The sequence below is a fragment of the Lontra canadensis genome, unplaced genomic scaffold, assembly GCF_010015895.1.
Source record: "Lontra canadensis isolate GAN:19392208 unplaced genomic scaffold, GSC_riverotter_1.0 scaffold21, whole genome shotgun sequence".
NCBI classification, from domain to species: domain Eukaryota; kingdom Metazoa; phylum Chordata; class Mammalia; order Carnivora; family Mustelidae; genus Lontra; species Lontra canadensis.
This window is the reverse complement of record NW_022631015.1, coordinates 1,834,411-1,852,960: the sequence shown is the minus strand read 5'-3', so window position 1 is coordinate 1,852,960 and position 18,550 is coordinate 1,834,411. Positions and strand designations below refer to the sequence as shown.

General features: G+C 40.6%; 1 protein-coding gene across 2 annotated transcripts in view; it reads left to right on the top strand.

Annotated features, from left to right (window-relative positions):
- Window positions 1–18,550, top strand: part of GMDS (GDP-mannose 4,6-dehydratase) — a 623,268-nt gene that overhangs the window by 528,317 nt on the left and 76,401 nt on the right. For both annotated transcript variants that reach the window (XM_032861444.1, XM_032861446.1), the window contains one exon: window positions 1,121–1,217. In XM_032861444.1, the coding sequence (XP_032717335.1) occupies window positions 1,121–1,217 (97 nt within the window). The remainder of the gene's footprint in view (window positions 1–1,120; window positions 1,218–18,550) is intronic.

The following is an 18,550-nucleotide window of genomic DNA, read 5'->3' as shown; positions in this document are numbered from 1 at the left end:
TTTGCAAAAATAATTTAATTGTATAGTGTCATCTGATGTTTGGATATTAGATTGTAGAAATCCAGAGGTTAACATTAAACCAGTACCTTCATTTCTTTCAAAATGAAAACATATACAATGGAATCCTAACAAGCTTGTCCTTAAGCTTATGAGCATATACTGTGTAATGCGCAGTATAGACATGAGCAGGGTACTGTTACCAACTGTGGATGTTTAAGGAAGAAATCCTAAGTCCAAAGAACATTGTAGCTGAATTGGAGATGCTAACACATACTCTCTCAGTATGCAGTAAAACACTTGTGTACTTTTTGGAGGTTTAATCATCTGAGATTTATTAATGAGGCCTACTGCTGACTAGGTAAAGCACAGGAACTTATGTATAATACAAAGATGAGACTAATGGCTAATTTAGGATATGAAACTTACTCCAAACTGGAATGCATTGAAGTTACAATAAATATCCTAAAAACATCACTACAATTTTTTTTTTTTTTTTAAATAAGGGGAACAGGGTGCCTGAGTGGCTCAGTGGGTTAAAGCCTCTGCCTTCGGCTCAGTTCATGATCTCAGGGTCCTGGGATCAAGCTCCACATTGGGCTCTTTGCTCAGCAGGGAGCCTGCTTCTACCTCCTCTCTCTTTGCCTTCCTCTCTGCCTACCTGTGACCTCTCTCTCTCTCTCTGTGTCAAATAAATAAAATCTTAAAAAAAAATAAGGAGGACACAGAAGACATTAACTAATTAATAATAATTGATGTTATCAAGAATAGTCTAAAGAAGTAAAGATCTTTGAAATCCATGAACATTGCCCAATTCCTTATTCTGGCTACTCTGTTCATTTCTAAAGTCTTTTTTTTTTTTTTTCTACTAAAGTCTCCCTTCTGAAACCATCATGATTTTCTTAAAAAGACAGAAAAGAAAACCTGCCCTTTCGAAGCAGATCTGGAAAGTCTTTGAAAGTCACTGCTGCCCTGATAACAGGGTTACACATCAGCTTGTATTCCTGTAGTTAATGAGCTTATACACTCCTGCAGGGAGAAGGCTGAGCCATCCCGGGGGAAGACAGCATGGCAAATGCTCCTAAGCAATTAGAGGCTGATTAAGTGTTTATCTCCTTTTCAGGTGGGAAGGAAAGAATGAAAATGAAGTGGGCAGATGTAAAGAGACCGGCAAAGTTCACGTGACTGTGGATCTCAAATACTACCGACCGACCGAAGTGGTAAGGACTCCCTGGCCACCCAGAGCAGGGCCACATTTGGCCAGCTGGCCAGCTGGCTGGGAGGATATTCTCACTGAATATCCACAGCCGGTCTTCAGAGCTTTCCACTGGGTTCCCTGACGTCCATCAGTGAGCAGTTCCCAAAGCAGAATACAGTGAATTGAATTTGAGATGTCATTCCCAACACATAATCCATTGCTTTATAAAGAAAGACAAATATTGACCGACGAATGGATGAGTACAAAAGTTTTCTGTATTGAGAAATGACATATAGATCATTAGAACATTATGTCCTTCTTTCCTAAGCCAAAGAAATAGTTGATTTGAGAAATGGAGACTTCTATCAAAGGCAGATTTCCTCACATTATTAACTTTGATGGTTGATCCCTGATACCCATGGGATGTCAGACTTACAAGGCCCTCCATGACCTGCAGGATCTTGAGATCAGGAGGGCTACTTGTCTTTCCGTACACATATGCACTCACACATGTACACACTCACAGGCACACACAGTGACACATGTACACACATTCACATGCACCCACACACACCCACACAAACTAAGCCATAAAGGATCCCCCTGTACAATTTTTAAGATTTTGCTCATGTACTGCCCTGTCTATGAATCCTTTTCTGGTCGATGCACTGCTACCACTAAAATTTTCCTCCTTCATTTGTATATACATTATACATTGTACATAATTATGCTATAACACCTATTATAATTTATTGTACTCGTTTGTTTACATGACCTTCTCTTTACCAAACTGTGAATGCTTTGACAATAAGGACTTTTCTTTTAATATCTTAGGCTATAAAAAGTAGGTGCTTCATAAACAATGACTGATCAGTGGATGAATACAAAAGTTTTCTGTATTAAGAAATAACCTATAAATTGTTAGAATGTAACATCCTGCTTTCCTAAATTTATAATAATTTCTAGCTTGGTGTTATCACTTCAGTGTGGTCTACCTTTACACCATGTTGACAAAACCCAACACGTTAAGTATATCTAAAGATAATAGAAAGCCGCATCTTCAGAGAGAAATGTTCAGATGTTACCTAATGAAATATACATTAGCTGTGAAAATAGAACCCATTTTATATGTGCTTTGAACCAAATTCCTATCTGTTGAACAACCTTTCAGAGATTAGGAAAAACCCAGTGAAGAAAGGCTGAAAGCGAGTAAGTCATCAGTAACCACCCTTTAAAATGTCTTGTTTTAAACAAAAGAAAAAACTTCATTTCATGGACTCTTAGACACAGGGAGAAATAAAAAGGAAAGGAAGTAAGCAGTGCTCGGAGACTAGGGCTATAGAGTCAGTGCATTGTCCTGGCACAGGGCGTGGCTGGGTCTTTGACACACAGTGAACAATGGTTCCCTGTGCTAATGGCAAGTGGGTGTGCCAAGGAGAGGATGTGCTCGGTCTCTGGGGGAGGAAGATACCAGCACACCCCGGCTGACACAGCAAGGAGTGCCTGTCTGTGGAGCCCCCTAGCTACATTGCCTTTGCTCCCCTGCCCCAAAGAGATGCCACAAGAGTGCCATTTTTCTGGAACATGGCACAGGTCACATAAATGGATAAATTTGTTTCTCTCCTCACTGACAAACATTGTCATCTCAGAGTGGAAAATGTACTGAGCCAACAGAAACCTCAATCCTTGTAACAATTTAAACACAGTTCTTTCTCTGTCTGACACCAAAATAGTTTCAAAAGCTAGGAAGTCATTAAGAATGGCTTGTCTGTCATTCTTACTCAGGCAAGGTGTGGGATTGATAAGGACAGAGAACAAAAGAATTTGCAGAACAGGAAAAGGACCCTCGGACTAACAAGACGATTCTTGGAGTCTGTATCGACCCCTCTTTCCTGCCCCGACACTGCATCCCTCCTCTCCTTTCTTTTGTTCATTCAAATGTCGTCATCATACCTGTTCTGCAATTCTGGTTAGACTGATGTTGTTTGAACATAAGTGCGGCATCTTATTTCGTATGCTTGCTTTAATTTTTCGCGGCTGGAGCTCTCACCCCAGATCCCGCTTGAATTGGGATTCTCCACTTGATTTGGGATTTCTAGCTGCATTTCATCTTTCTAAGCCTTTAGGCTGTGTTAATTTGGTTCATCCCACTTCAACTTAGCGTTCTGTTGGACAAGCTTTTCTTGTATAGTGAGACTAAACTTTTAACCTCATTCCTCAGAACAAGAGTTTTCCCAAAACTTGGACCAGCTTGACAAACTCATGTTGAATTGCCTTAGGGGTGATAGTATTCCCCCAGTTGAAAGGTGACCAGAACTGGAGACTGACTTGTAAATGAGCTTTCACTTAGGTGTGGGGCCCTAACAGCCAACACATGTAGAGTCATTCAATGTGAGTCCTGAAAAGTGCCGAGCTTCTCTGAGGTCTGTCAGCACTCGGTGTAGGATGGACATGGAATTCTCCCATGTCCTAATTGGATCCTCCCCATTTCAGTGTCTTAAATCTATTTTGCAAGTGACAGAAGCTTTTTTTCTTTCTTCCTTGAATTCTTTTAAAAGTTTGATCTCCTGATCAGCTTGAATCATGTACCCTCCAAGATTTTCAGCACACAAGGCACTCAAAGCCAAAAACATAAACTAAATCTTCTTAGATTGAAATGGTTCCAGAATGATTGATAGGGGAAAAAAATACCATTAAGAAAATTTGAAAAAAAAAAGTGTAATAAGAACATATCGGGTCTCAAAACATCAATATCCTAATGCAATTAAAGGAACATAGAATTTTATGGGGGTTTTTTTCCTAATAAGATTAAGGCTAGTTTTTAAAAAGGCTCTTTACCCAGTATAGGGCAGCACTAACCCAAAAGAGGCCACCAGTGATTCCATTCAGAACATATTTGCACATGTACCAGTAATTTCAGTCCTCATTGATTTAGCCACCACAAAACCTTAAATCTTGCTTCTGCTACCGACATGGAAAGTCTTGGAGGTTTTTGTTCCGAGCTGAGGGCTCTAGCATCCTATTAGAGCTGAATGGAGTCACATTCTTTTGGTTCTTTACCTATAAATCTCTGTCTCCTTTAAATGTTTGGGAGTTTTGCTTCTGTGAAGATCTTGATCCTGGAAATTAGACCTTAAGTCTCCCATTGCCCCCTGAATTCCAGTATTTGGTGATGGCAATATTAATATTTGAGTTCTGTGCCTCTTAAAATTCCTGTCATGTATCTAATTTCCTATGGGTGCAGCCAATTATACAGAGACTCATTGCGACGTGCATTCATTCGCAGAGAAGAAGTAGCATCGTGCTTACGTTGGGGACCTAAGTGTCAGGCTGCCTGAGTCCAAAAAATGTCAATGAGTAGCTAGCTGTGTGACCTTAGGCAGGTTACTCAACTTCTCAGTGCCTCTGTTTCCTTGTCTTTAATTTAATTAATAGAAGAGCGAGAAGCTTATAGAAGGGTTGAAGAATTAACAATCATACAAAATGCTTATTGAAACAGTATCTGGCACATAGTAAAATACCCAGTATCAATGCTGTTATTGTTATTTATTTATTCATTCATTCACCAAATATTTACCGCACACTGTGTGAGGCCCTGGGAATACAGTATGAGCAAAACAGATGCAGTCCCCCCTTCCTGCCCCATGGAGATTGTACATATAGAGGTATGCATTAGTTACTTAAATCTAGTACCTTTTGAAAAGTAGAATGACACGTGGTGAATTTTACAGATTAACCACTAAAAAGTAGATAATGTATAATAAAGGCTTCAGGCAAATATTAATAGGTACTTTGATATTTTTATTCTTGCTTTATCTTAATTTTTGTGCTTTCTGATTGTCTTTCTGAAGATTCAGTAGCTATTCACTGGTATGAACATTTATAAATATGAGAAAATTTATACTGATTTATTACTTAATTTAAACTAACCATGAAGATGTCTTCATTTTGTTTGAGAATTTTTCACTTGGAAAATTTGCAAAGGTTGGATTAATGAGAAATTCATCCTAATGTGCCAAATTTTTAACCACACCAAAAGGTCAATCCACTTAAGGGGATAAAAAAAAAAAAAAGCTAAGTTTTTAGTTTTTTTGGTTTAGTGAAACTAACAAAAATCATTTTTTCTGCAGATCATTTTAGGAAATGGCCTAAGGGACACATTCACAGGCCAAAATTCCAATCACATATCTTTCATGAGAAATATCTTGACTTTAACACTACTAGATGATGTAAATTAAAGTTTTTCCTTGCTATATTATTCATCTTAACGTTCATTTTGCTTACCATTGTATTTCAAGTGTCCTCAATTGTGATTGTTTTTTGTTCTATTTGCTTAGATACTTTATGTTTATTCCAATTCTTTATAGATAGTAGAAAAATCATGAGTTAAAATCCAGATTTGAGAAAGCAATAACTTCAAAGAAGTCCAACAAGCTAGTTAAAATAACACCCTCCTTCAGTAAAAACATGTGGCCTGTTTCTAATCAAATTACCATATGCTTGTCGAGTTGTCTCCTCTGCAAACTTTCCCTAATATTTTTCTGTAAATGATGTTAAGTTAAATGGCCCATAATTGCTTGCTCTATCTCATAGCCCTGTTTAGAATAATGCTGTGTAACACTTTCCAGACCTCAGGAATCTGATCTGTCACCAGAGGATGTATATAAATACCAGTTAGAGCTTCCCTCAGCTCCGTCTCTGGGTACTGGAGGTCTTGAAACTGTCCCCTTTCTCTCACATCGCTGTTCTCACCACCTTCTCACACTTCCCCTCCCAGAGCAGGAAATTAGATCCTCCCGACTCCAACCCTTCATCTTCTCCAGCGCTGGTAGAGCCAGCTGATCTTCCCCTGTCCTGATCCTCTGACCTCCAAAGCTCTAATCCTACCCTCTGCCCCTCCTTTTCTTTGTTCCTTGTTTTGACTGGTGGGAGCCAGGGTAAGAAGATGCAGAGAGAGCAAATTAAGGGCGAGTCCCTTTCTATCTGCATTCCTGGACCTGTAAAAGGAAAGACTGTTCTGTAAGATCCCTTCCAATTTTCATATCCTAGCATTCTCTGCTTTTACAACTATTACAGTGGAGTGGGATGCTAGCACTAATGTCCCATCATAATGCTTCCTCTGAACTTCTTACTGCTTGTATTTTATAAATAGTTTATATCTCTAAATCACTGTTTATGTATTTTAAGCCTCCCTCTTAGGATCCTCATACTAATCTTTATATCCTTCCTTAATCACATTGGCCTTTCCTGCCCTTTTCCTTCCTTGGACTTAACCAAAGGAGATTTAAGTTTCAGTCTCTTCAGTTGATTCTCAAATATTCCACTGTATGTTTTCCATACTTCATAGGATCCCATACAGAACCCCCAGGGGCGTATAACATTCCTCCTAAAGCCTGTGTTCTTTCCTTGGCTGCTACCCTCTTCAAAAGCATTTCATATCTAATGAAACAGTAATTGTGTACTTACTTATAATGCCCCCAACGTCCTATTTTTCCTTGAAATATTTTCTCATGCTTAGATCCTGATTAGAGCAATATAATTAAAGATACATAAAATCTATATGAACATACATAACCATATACTTTCTATTGTTTAAAAATATTTTTTGTGGGTCACCTGGGTGACCTCAGTCAGTTAAGCGTCTGCTTTCGGCTCAGGTCAGGATCCCAGGGTCCTGGGATCGAGCCTCACATCAGGTTCCCTGCTCAGCTGGGAGCCTGCTTCTCTTTCTTCTCTCTCTCCCTCTGCTGCTCCCCCTGCTTGTGATATCTCTCTCTCTCTCTCTCTCTCTCTCTCTGTCAGATAAGTAAATAAAATCTTTAAAAGCATGTGTATGTTTTTTGTATTTGTCCTAAAAACTCTCTTGTATCCTTATATAGATTGATTTTATTCTCTGCACCAATAAGGAATTCCTATAAAATCTGTACTTTTTTTTTCCAAAAAAGCTGTCGGGCTAATGACTACTCCCCACTTATAATTACATTGTTGATCTCTTGACATCTGCAACAGAAATTCCAAAATCTCAGAAATTTGGTTTAGCCTCTGCAGTTCCTTTTCTTCAGAAGAACAGTTAGTACTTAACGTTCCGCTTCTACCTCAACTAGCTCTGGTGCAGCTCACTCCGAGTATTGAGTTACTTACGGGAGGCCCATCCATCACTGATGCGATCAGCTGTTCCCTCCTCATTTTCATCTGGCCAGTGAGATCTATATTCAGGAATTTTAGAAATCCCCATTTGTTTGTTTTTTAAACAAATTGACACTGTTCTTTCTATTTATCTTCTAAAATAACTATAATTCAAAAATCTTTATTCGTGGAGATGTCATAGATAACACTATCTGTGGTTTCAGTCCTCCATCCTAGTCTGCTTTATCCTTCCATGAAGGTTAATTATTCCTCACCAAGTTTGATTTTTTTTTTTCCCCTAGTACTTTGTTTGCTGGAGGACACCAAATATTCCAGGTCTACCAAAATTTAGTCCATGTGCATCTACTTTGGGCTCCTATCTATCTTTATGTTACCTTAGAGGCCTCCTGTTGCCTCATTCCCCAGGCCCTTGGCTCCTGACAGACTGGTTTCTTCACTCACTGTCACATCTGTTAGCAAAGTTGAGAGCTCATTTGACTCCTCTGGTCAGAAACCTCCAAGCTGATATCTGTAGCTGATGGTCTAACTCAGTAGCTCTGGTCTACCTCCGAGACAATTATACTTAAAAGATGGCCTGCTGGTGGATATGTCGTTCATTCGGCTGCTGTTCAGTATAGGCACTGTCTTTAGTAGCAAAATCCGGTTTGTACCTTTTGTACTGCTGTAATAAATTTGCTAGTTCCCTGGATAAGCCAGAGATGCACTAGTTCCTTGTGTAAGAATCTCTAAACTTAGAAATAGTTTCTAGATATTAAGCGATTCCCTAATTTTAGGATTTATTATAGGAATCCTTTAAAAATAGTATGCTCATCATGTATATTTAGAAAAACTCTTATTTACCTTTAGCATTTCCAAAATATATCAGTATATTCAAAATAAAATATCCTTATAGGACTGAGGTCTTAGAGATTCAATTCAAGAGCAATAATTATTGAATTTCTACCATAGAGGTAAGTCCTAGCAGCACTGTGAGAAATATGGATGAGAAGAGATGGATGAGATAAGGCTTCTGTCCAATAGTAACTCTCAGACAAATGAAGGGGAGCAGCTAGGAAGCTACTTCCTAGGGCAGGTATAACAAGGAATGAACTGAACCAGGGCAGCAGAGGTGATACACTGTTTGTGTATGCCAGGACATTGCAGAGATGATGACCACAGGGTTAGGTATGGGTTGGACGGTGACATGTGGACGACAGACCACAACTGACAGTGGCTCCCTGGCATGGAGGCTAAACAGTGAAGGCAGGTGGGCAATCATGCTTCCAGAACCCACATCAGAGACATAGCCAGAGGACTCGGTGTGCAGGGAGAAGAGTTGAGCAGTTCCCTTGCATTCATGCTGCCTTGGGGATACCCTTGTGGCAGCATGAAGCAGGAGCTGGAGCTGAAGGCCTGGTGTAAAGCACAGAGGTCAGGTTTAGGGAAAGCTGTGCGAAAGTCAGAGTTAAATCCCTGAGATGAGCTCCCGGAAAGAGAGCATGGCAGGTGGCAGGAGAGAAGAGCATGAACAGGGAGCTGGTCACAAAGCCAGGCAAGTTTGAATTCTAGGAGATAAGCCTCAGGAGCGTATTTTGAAAAAATGAGTTGAGAATTCACAGAATTCACAAATCAAGCAAGTGGATCCAAGAGCCTCAGAGCCAGACTGAAGTGTCTCCCACCCTAGACAAGTATCCCTTGCCCTCGAGGCTCCCTACAGATAAACTCCCTATGAGTTTACATTAACTGGCAGATGATTACATCTCGATTCAGGCAAAACTGAATTTCAGGTGTAAGCAGATGTAATTCAGATATAATTTCAAATTGATATGTTCTAGAAGTCAGGTTGCAAAGCATTTTAGAATTCTTAAAGATGAAAGAGCTTGTGTAAGTACAAGGTACTTTGTGCTGCATATTACCCGTTTTATTACTGTCATCATCATTAATTATGGTCATCTTACACTGCTGTGAAGTCATTAGTTATCAAGAGACATCTGAAAGGACATTTTGAGGTCTTTGACTCCCAAGATTCTCTTTTATTTAAATATTTATTTTGTTTTGTATCTATAACTTCAAGCAGAGAAGGTTATCGCTACTTGCCAGCTCTGTACCTCTTGATCCAATGGCAGAAACAATGATCATGGTGAGAGTAAGGGAGTAGAGTTAGTGACCCTCGCTCCTGACTCTGCCTAAATTATGTATTGCTAGAAGCTGTGACAGTCCCTGAGGTCCTTAACAAGCTAGAAAGCAGCCACCAAAGAGAACACAATTGGGCCATGAGTCATGTTCATATTTACCTGCTAACCAGACCCTTCACTCCTCCCTCCGAAATCTTCCTGCAAAAACCGATCTTTGTACTTGCTTCTTAGAACCAGCTAGATACCACTTTTACAGTCTAGAATCTCTGTTGGTTTCCTATTACTGCTATAACAAGTTATCACAAACTTAGCAGCTTAAAACTACACATATTTATTATCTTATAGTTCTCAATATCAGAAGTCTCAATTGAGTTTCACTGGTTTAAAAATCGAAGTATTGACAGAGCTGTGTCCCTTCTGGAGGCTCAAGTGTTCTCAGGCCATGAGGCATTCTATGGGCAGAGAACATTGCTGGATCACAGTGCTTTCTGTTGTTTAGAAAGCACATTATTAATCATGTCGAGGAGAAAGAAGAAATGAAGGACTCAGGGCACCTGGATGGCTCAGTTGCTTAAGTATCTGCCTTCAGCTCAGGTCATGATCTCCAGGTCCTGAGGTTGAGCCCTGCCATCGGGCTCCCAGCTTAGTGGGGAGTCTGCTTCTCCCTCTGCCTCTCCCGCTGCCTCTCCCCCTGCTTGTGCTCTCTCTGTCTCTCTCTCAAATGAATAAATAAAATCTTTAAAAATAAAAAAAAAATTAATAGAAATGGATGACAATAGTTTGTCAGTTTAAAATTTCATAATGTACATACTCAAAAAACCCACTAACATGTACTTGAACAGCTGTAAATGAAGATACACCATCCTTAAATCTGAGAGAACACCAGGCAAAGGAACAAGAAAGGAATGGGAGCTTTAGACTATGGTTTTGGAAAGTTCTGTGGTTTGAGAGTGAGAGAGAGAGAGGATGCATTCCAGGTTGGGGCAGGTGTCCTGGGAATGAACCAGTGGGGCCCACAGAGACAAAGGGCAAGGAGCCCATCACATGGAGAGAGTCTGTCCAGCAAAGCAATAATGCTTTCCTTCCCAACTTCCACTTGGCCTGCAGTACATCCCCTATTCCCTGCTGCTGGGCCTCCAGACTGTCTTTTTCTTCCTATATTTTTACCTTACTGTATTTTTCTTCCTATATTTTTACCTTACTGTATTTTTCTTCCTGTACTTCACTTTCTCTTTCCTTGCTATCATGAGTCTTTTTTTTAAAGATTTTATTTATTTATTTGACACACAGAGAGCACAAGCAGGGGAGGGGCAAAAGGAGAGGGAGAAGGAGACTCCCCGCTGGGCAGGGAGCCCAATGTGGGGCTGGATCCCAGGACCCCTGGACCATGACCTGAGCCAAAGACAGATGCTTAATCAACTGTGCCTCCCAGGCACCCCAAGAATGAAATTAATTCTATGTGGAAGTGGTATTAGACACTACATTTTAGATTCAAGTTGTTTTATTATTTTTGGAAAAAAGGTCAGCAGGGAAAATGCACCTAAATGAGCATGTAAAATAACCTGTGAAATTTTGGAAACATGTTATCTGTTCTCCAGGTGAAGATATTGAAGGGAATTCATGTTTATGAATTAGTTTTAGCTTTGGAAGATCAGAGAGTGCTATATTACCTCATTTATATTCTAAAATTTAAAAGAGGGGCACGTGGGTAGCTCAGTGGGTTAAAGCCTCTGCCTTTGGCTCGGGTCATGGTCCCAGGGTCCTGGGATCGAACCCCGCATCTGGCTATCAGCTCAGCAGGGAGCCTGCTTCCTCCTCTCTCTCTCTGCCTGCCTCTCTGCCTACTTGTGATCTGTCAAATAAAAAAAAAAAGTTTATATTTAAAAAAAATAATAATAAAATAAAATAAAATTTAAAAGAAAGTGTAGTGGTAATTTGAATATGTTTTGCTGGCTAGCTTTATAAATGTAAAAAGTGTAAGTTTTTATTCCCAACCCTGACTTTTATAAACCTTAAAGCTTCTAACTTCTCCTTCTGTTTTTTTCCACTGTAACATAACAATGACTATTTTCCCACAGTCTCAAAGGGCATATTGAAAAACTGATGAATTATTAGTTTCAAGGCCCTGAACAACTGTCAGCCCATTGGTGAAGCCTTCCTTTATTCCCTCAGGCAAAGTTAGCACTTAGCTCTTTTGAAGCACTTGTCCCATTGTTTTGTGATTTGTCATTTCCACCTGGGACCTTGGGGGCAGGAATGACATTTGATGGCCTTGGAGAATACTGGTATATAGTAGGGGATCAATTAATGAATGCATGTAGGCCACATCAAGGAATCATTCTTATGCTTTCCAGCGAGCTCTGGCATAAGCAAAATTACTCAAACCACTCTAATAAACCATAATTAATTTCCAAATAGCAAAGAAGTAAAAATATATATTTTTTTCTCTTTTTCTTTCTTTTTGAAATTCTATTGCAAGATGAGTATTGAATTTATTCATGACTTACATCTGTACATCCAACCTTTATACAAAATTAATATTCCATTTATATCCCTCTGTCTCTGTATATCCCCCTTTCATGAGTTCTTTTTTATTTTCTGTCACTTTCTTGTCTTATGTTTTTGTTGATATTCTCTTCTTTTTTTCTCTGTCTTTTCTGAAACTCTTTTTTCCCTAGGTTCTGTTTGTTTCCCCATTTCCCTCCATGCAACTTCTTTCTTAAACAAGTCTGACCATGTCAAATTAGCCTTTTCATCAATTCCAGCACACCAGAGTTGTTTACTGGTGCCTCCTTACAGGAAGAGCCCAACTCTAGAACAAGGAGCCTTTGGCATCCACATGGTATTTTGTGGGTACACTGCTGTGCTCAGCCCATATGAGAATCTTTCTGTTGCCATTGAAGTCTTAGAAGGAGTGCACTATTAGCATCACATATGCAAAATCTAAGAAGAGTACGCCTTCCAAACGGATGCATTTTCAACTTTGAGCTGCTGATAAGAAATGCCCCAGTGACAGCTACCATCTTTCTTTTACCTGCCCTAAGACTTTATTTGTAGAGCAAAGTATCATGCAACGTAAGAGACACTTAATTCTTCTTTTGCTTTGTCCATTGCACATGTTCTTCTGCTATTTCATCTCCAAAACTCTGAAAAAAAAAAAGGGGGGGGGGAGGAGTATAGATCTGAAAATAGCTACAATGGCTGGTACTTTTACTATGGAGCCAAAGTCTACCAGTAGCCCAATGGCATGTTATTGCTTCCTTTTCTCACTTAGAATCTTCAGTGTTTTTCTCCTTTTTTTTTTTAAAGTACAGACTAAAATGTAAATGTGTAATTATGTAATAAAAGTAATAGTCATCTAGCACAATATTTATTTTTTAATATCTGAAATAAGCGTTAGACTTGCAGAGAAGATTTTCCAGTAAAGGCTTGCAATGTCTTCCTCTTTGTGCAGCCATTTTGGTGAAAAATACAGTCAAAAGCACTGGAATAAGCTTCAGACCTACTTTCTAAAACACAGTTTTGGGGGTACCTGGGTGACTCGGTTAAGTGTCCGACTCTTGATTTCAGCTCAGGTCATGATTTCAGGGTTGTTAGGTGGAGCCCCAGGTCAGGCTGCATGCTGGGGGTGCAACCTGCTTAAGATTCTCTCTCTCCCTGTCCCTCTGCCCCTCCCCCCAAAAAACAAAATAAAATATAGTTTTCTTTTCATAATTTTTATTTAAATACTAGTCAGTTAATGTAAGTCATATATTGGTTTCAGGAGTAGAATTCAGTGATTCATCACTTACATGCAACACCCAATGCTCAACATAACAAATGCCCTCTTTATCGCCAATCACCCATCTAGCCCATCACCCACCCACCTCCCTCCATCAGCCCTCAGTTCATTCTCTATTGCTAAGAGTCTCTTATAGTTTATTTCTTTCTCTCTTTTTGACACCCCTTCCCATATGTTCATCTATTTTGTTTCTTCAATTCCACATATGAGTGAAATCATATGGTATTTATCTTTCTCTTACTGACTTACTTCGCTTAGCGTAACACACTCTAGCTCCATCCATGCCACTGCATATGGCAAGATTTCATTCTTTTTGGCGGCTGAGTAATACACACACACACAGACACACCATATAATTTTCTTAATATCATGTTTCCCAAATGAAGAGAAGTGCCTGATTGAGTATGGAGTATGGCTCTCTTGCTAAAAATGCTATCTTATACTGAGGATGTGTAGAAATAATTCTAATGGATCCATGGATCAGATGAATAGGAAGAAGAAAAGAGGGAGAACATGGATCAAAACAGTTGCTATTTTTTTTAAGGACTTTGTTTTGTGTGCTGCCAAAGTGAGTTGAGAGAGAAGACATTTGTACACAGTTTGGCACATCTGTAAAGTGTAGTGTGAGGGTGGGGGGAAGGGAAGTCCGTGGATCTAAAGCCTGTTTTTCTATTGGTGATATGAAATACTCTCTTCATGAATCAACACCTCCCACTTGTCCTAAAGGTGGGATGGCTGTTGATACCAATGCATTGTCTCCTCTTTGAGCTGGTGGTGACGGAGGGCAGTGGGAGGCAGTGCAGCAAAGGGAGGAGACACTGAACAAATAATGCCCACGCATCCGATCCTAGTGTGGGCGAGTAGTGGGTGCCTAGGAGCGGCAAGGACTTGTACCCAATCATCACATGTGGTGCTGAGCAACCACCAACTGATCCAGAAAGGAAGTGAAAAGATAAAATGCTGGAGTCCATTAGGAAAACCAGGACATTTCTTATCCCATAAGGATAGTGGTGGGTAAGAGAATGGTTTTAATCATGGTTTTCTTTAGTGTATTTATGAAAAGGCTGGCACTTAACCTCCTGTCATTTGGGTTTGTCTGGCAAAATATAAAACAAAATTTAGCTGCTTATCCATTTACAGCATTCACTATGGGCATATGTCTGCTTAATTATCAGTGTTACATTTGTGACTTGATTCTACATAGTCTTGTATTTACTGTTTCGTTGCTTTGGAGATAAACACAGATACAACATGGCCATTGCTTTCTAGCTTTCTACAACAGAAAGAACTTTACACATCTGCCCCATTGTCCCCATATGTGGATGTATGTCTGTCAGTCTGTTTGATTCAATTCATTCTCTCCTCAACCCTCCCCCATGTAAATATTTATATTGTTCTGCTACCAACCAATATTGAAATCCAAACTACATAAACCATCACTTCCTAGAAATACTCTCCTCTCCTTTTCTACGTTTTCATGATGTTGCTCTTTTTTTAAAAAATAATTCAACCTCTTTTCTTTTTTCCCTCCTTCATCTTTATCATTTTCCAGGCAGTGGAACTTCATTTCTGATTCCCTTATACTTTATGATCTGTATCACAGATTTAAAGGAAAGTGTGTATTTGTTTTTAAACATAAGGTGATAAGTCATTATTTCTTCTGCATCTTCTCTGTGTGGGTGACATTTTGTGCCTCCACTTTCACTATAAACAATAGGTTAGAATGTGTTTTTTGTAGTTACTATTGTTTGTGGAGACCACTGGCAACGATATTAGTTTGTTCGTCTGAAGGAAAGAACAAGGAAAAACACTTCGGTTAGGTCATTAGGAGTTAAGATAGAATGCGGCATTAGAATGTTTTTCATTTAGCTATCAACATCTTCTACTTGACACATCGTCTCAGTTGCCCTGTTCTTAAATGAAGGGTGATTGTGCTAACCTGAACAGAGGTAATGGGAGGCTACATTAATGTTTGTGAAACATGTTGAGATTTTATGACCCAAGATACCATCTTAGGATAAAATGATGCAGTTCTTATCAAAGAACACTCCTCAAACAAGGAGTCCGGATTAGTTTGGCTGAATTAATCAACATTCTCTGTATCTGCTGTGAATCCCAAACCTCTCATCTCTTGGAGTTTTCTCTCTTGATCCTGGAGCCTGTTTCTAGGTGTAAGAGAGCATTAGAGAATAGGTCATGGTCACAGAACTGTAAACAGAGGAAATGTGTCAGGTATTAGTAAACACTCAGGTGAAGGACTGGATGAGGTTTGCAAGGCACCTTCCGAGGGTGACCATCCAGCCCAGCCACCCATCAGGTGCTTGCTGGCTACCGCATCACGTCAGCCCTGAGTGCTCCTGGTGGCATTTATCATGCCAGATTAATAGTCCCTCTACCCAGCTCAAGCCATGTGCCCCACAGGGGTCTGTACTGACAGAATCTGACTGGCTTTTTAATTGATTTTCTTTACCAAGTTGATGAATATATCCACTGTATTCTCCGCTGTATGTATCCACTGTAATGTGGATAAGCTTCTCAGGAGTGTGCACATACACAGATGCTTCTCCCTGTATGGCGGAATATTTAGAAACAGAGTCAGTTTGACAGGCATGGTGGAGGTAAACAGCCTGACTTCTGCAGGAATGGTGTTGACAAGCAGTGATTCTTGGGAAACTTCCAGCTACATCATGGGCTCAGACTTCAGGGATTTAGGCAATATAAAAACAATTTTTTAAGATCTGAAATCGTTTACATTAAGTGAGCTTATATGGGTTGGGGTTTTATCGTTTTATATACACGTAATTTTTATTGACTATTTCCAGAAATAATTCTGCAGTTAAGCCACAAGCTGTTGCTTGGGATGCAAACTCTTCTTTCTTGGGTACTCTGATCCGGCCGAACTAAAAGACAATTTTTCATTGATAGAAGAGATATTTTCCTTCCCCCAAAACTTCAAGTTCTGGTTTTGAAACATAACCCTCAGTCCCAAATCTAAATCCTACTTAGAGCATAAATTCCTGATAAATTCCTCTCTTTCCCATTCTTCTCAGAGCCATGTAAGGGCAGCTCAGAGAATCCAGTTCTCGCCTTAGGAAGCAAAGAGGAGTCCGTCACTCATTCACTTCTGTCTGCTCTTGTGAAAATCAGCTAAAAACTTCAGGTGCTTCTCCCAGGACCTGGGGTGGGGAGAAGGGGGTGGCGGTCAGGGACGCAAGCAACAAATCACCTTGCCTTGGTGTTGGCCTGTACTGCATTTGGAAAGTGTGACAGATCTCTGCGGCCTTGCGTCTCTGTGATTTCTCCAGCACAGAACCTCATTGTTATTTCTTCCAGGTGCCCAGGGAAGCGTTATCTTTCTCATCATCATTTCAGATGGGGAAACTGGGGCACCAGGAGGCTGAGTGACTTGCCCAAGGTCATGCCATGTTGTACTGGCCCAGCCGGTTTCCAAGCTGTGGTTCCCCATTAAGCCTCCCTCCCTTTCCTCCAGGGTCATGTGTTCCAGGTCACCCAAAACCTTTGCCTTCTGCCCCTTGGCCTTCAGAGACACCTGCTCTCGATCCGTTCCAGCCTGGGTGCCGTCAGCTGTGGCACCAGGAAGGCTGGCTGGCACCATGACTCTGTGAAGGTCTTCCCTGGCCTTTTCTCAGCAGCTTTTCTTTGTTGCAGTGAGTTGTATTTGCACCTACTTAATGGTCTGAAACTATAAACGCAGCAGGCAGAGTCCGGTGATGTGTTCAGAGCACATAAACCTGTCCTGTCTCCCTGCAGAGTTGAGGCGCTGTGAACGGCTCTTGGGCCATCAGAGGCCATGATTCACGGCCGCTCTCCCCCAGTGGTCCTGAAGAATCATGGACAAGTGGGAGGGGCTGTGTCCCAGCTGGAGTGCATCACCGCATCACCTGACAATGGCTCTTTGTCCTTTTAGTGTGTGACCGGCTGGCATTTTACTTAGAACGGAAAAGTCTTTTCGAGGAGTGCTTCTGGCTTACGTTTAAAAGAAAAATCAAAGCCAGGGAGATACAGCATAATAAGATGTGACCCTAGTGGCTTTTTGCTCTTTCAGGTAACAAGTGCTCTTCCCCCGGGGCTCTGGGGAATGTTGGTAAGGCCTACCTGGCAGGCACTGTTCTTTCTTTCATGTGTCCTTGGAATTCTTAGAGTAGACTACCGGATTTTAACTGACAAGGAAAATTCTACCAAAGCATTTATGATAGGCATAGTTAGGGGGAAACCAAATCTGCTTTTACCAATATCCAAACCATTTTTTAAAAGATTTTATTTATTTGAGAGAGAGAGAGAGAGAGAATGCAGAGCAAGAGGGAGGAGCAGAGATAGAAGCAGGCTTCCTGCTGAGCAGGGAGCCCCATGCAGGACATCCCAGGATCCTGGGGTCATGACCTGAGCTGAAGACTGACCCTTAACTGGCTGAAAATGGGACTCTCTCCCCAACACACTCTTCATATCAGACCTGTATTGTGGAGAATATCATACTTCATTACACAACTACTGATTTATTCCTAAACAGTCCAGATTTGGACCCACCACATGTGGCATGTTTGTCCTGTGGCTGTCTCTGTACTGACAGTGCCCCCAGAGGGGTTCTGACCATAAGCCCCCTCTTCAGGCCCCCTCCCCCTTCCTCCACCTTTCTGCTCCTCTGAACATGCCTCATAGCTCGCTAGGAATGCAAAAAAGTGACATTTCCAGCATCTACAGAGTTATGGCCTTCTAGTTGTTTCCTTCCTACCTGTGAGATATCTAAAGATGCCATGTTGTGTTTCACACACTTTCTGTGAATGGTGAACAAATGGCTCCCTCTTTATGGCCCTTTAAGCCTTAGGAAGGTGTGGATGGGCACCTTTCCCACTTGGTGCTCCTTATTGTTTCCTCTCTCTGCCATTAGAATGGGATGAACAATATGTTTGTTTATTCTTATTTCACTTATTTATACCTTATCTTATTCCAGAAAATGTTTAGGAAAATATAATTACCCGTGTGAGCCCAAGGGCATAGCCTATTTAGCCTATTTTATGAAAGCTTCCTTGTAATAACAGAGTTCATCCTCAAAAGCATTTTTCTCCCATAAAGCTTATTTTAAATGATCTTGGGGCCCCAGCCCTGTCCAACAGAAACCTATTTTCCCAATAATGTATCTAAAATACTGAAAACAGTATTTGAATCATGCCTTGTTACCACATAGAACCTTGTTTCTTCTATGGGGGCAGAGATTCTGAATTCCAAACCTGGGTGCTAAGGACGGGAGTCTTTCAGGAGGACTGCAGTGGGTGGGGAGGGATGGTGCCCAGCAGA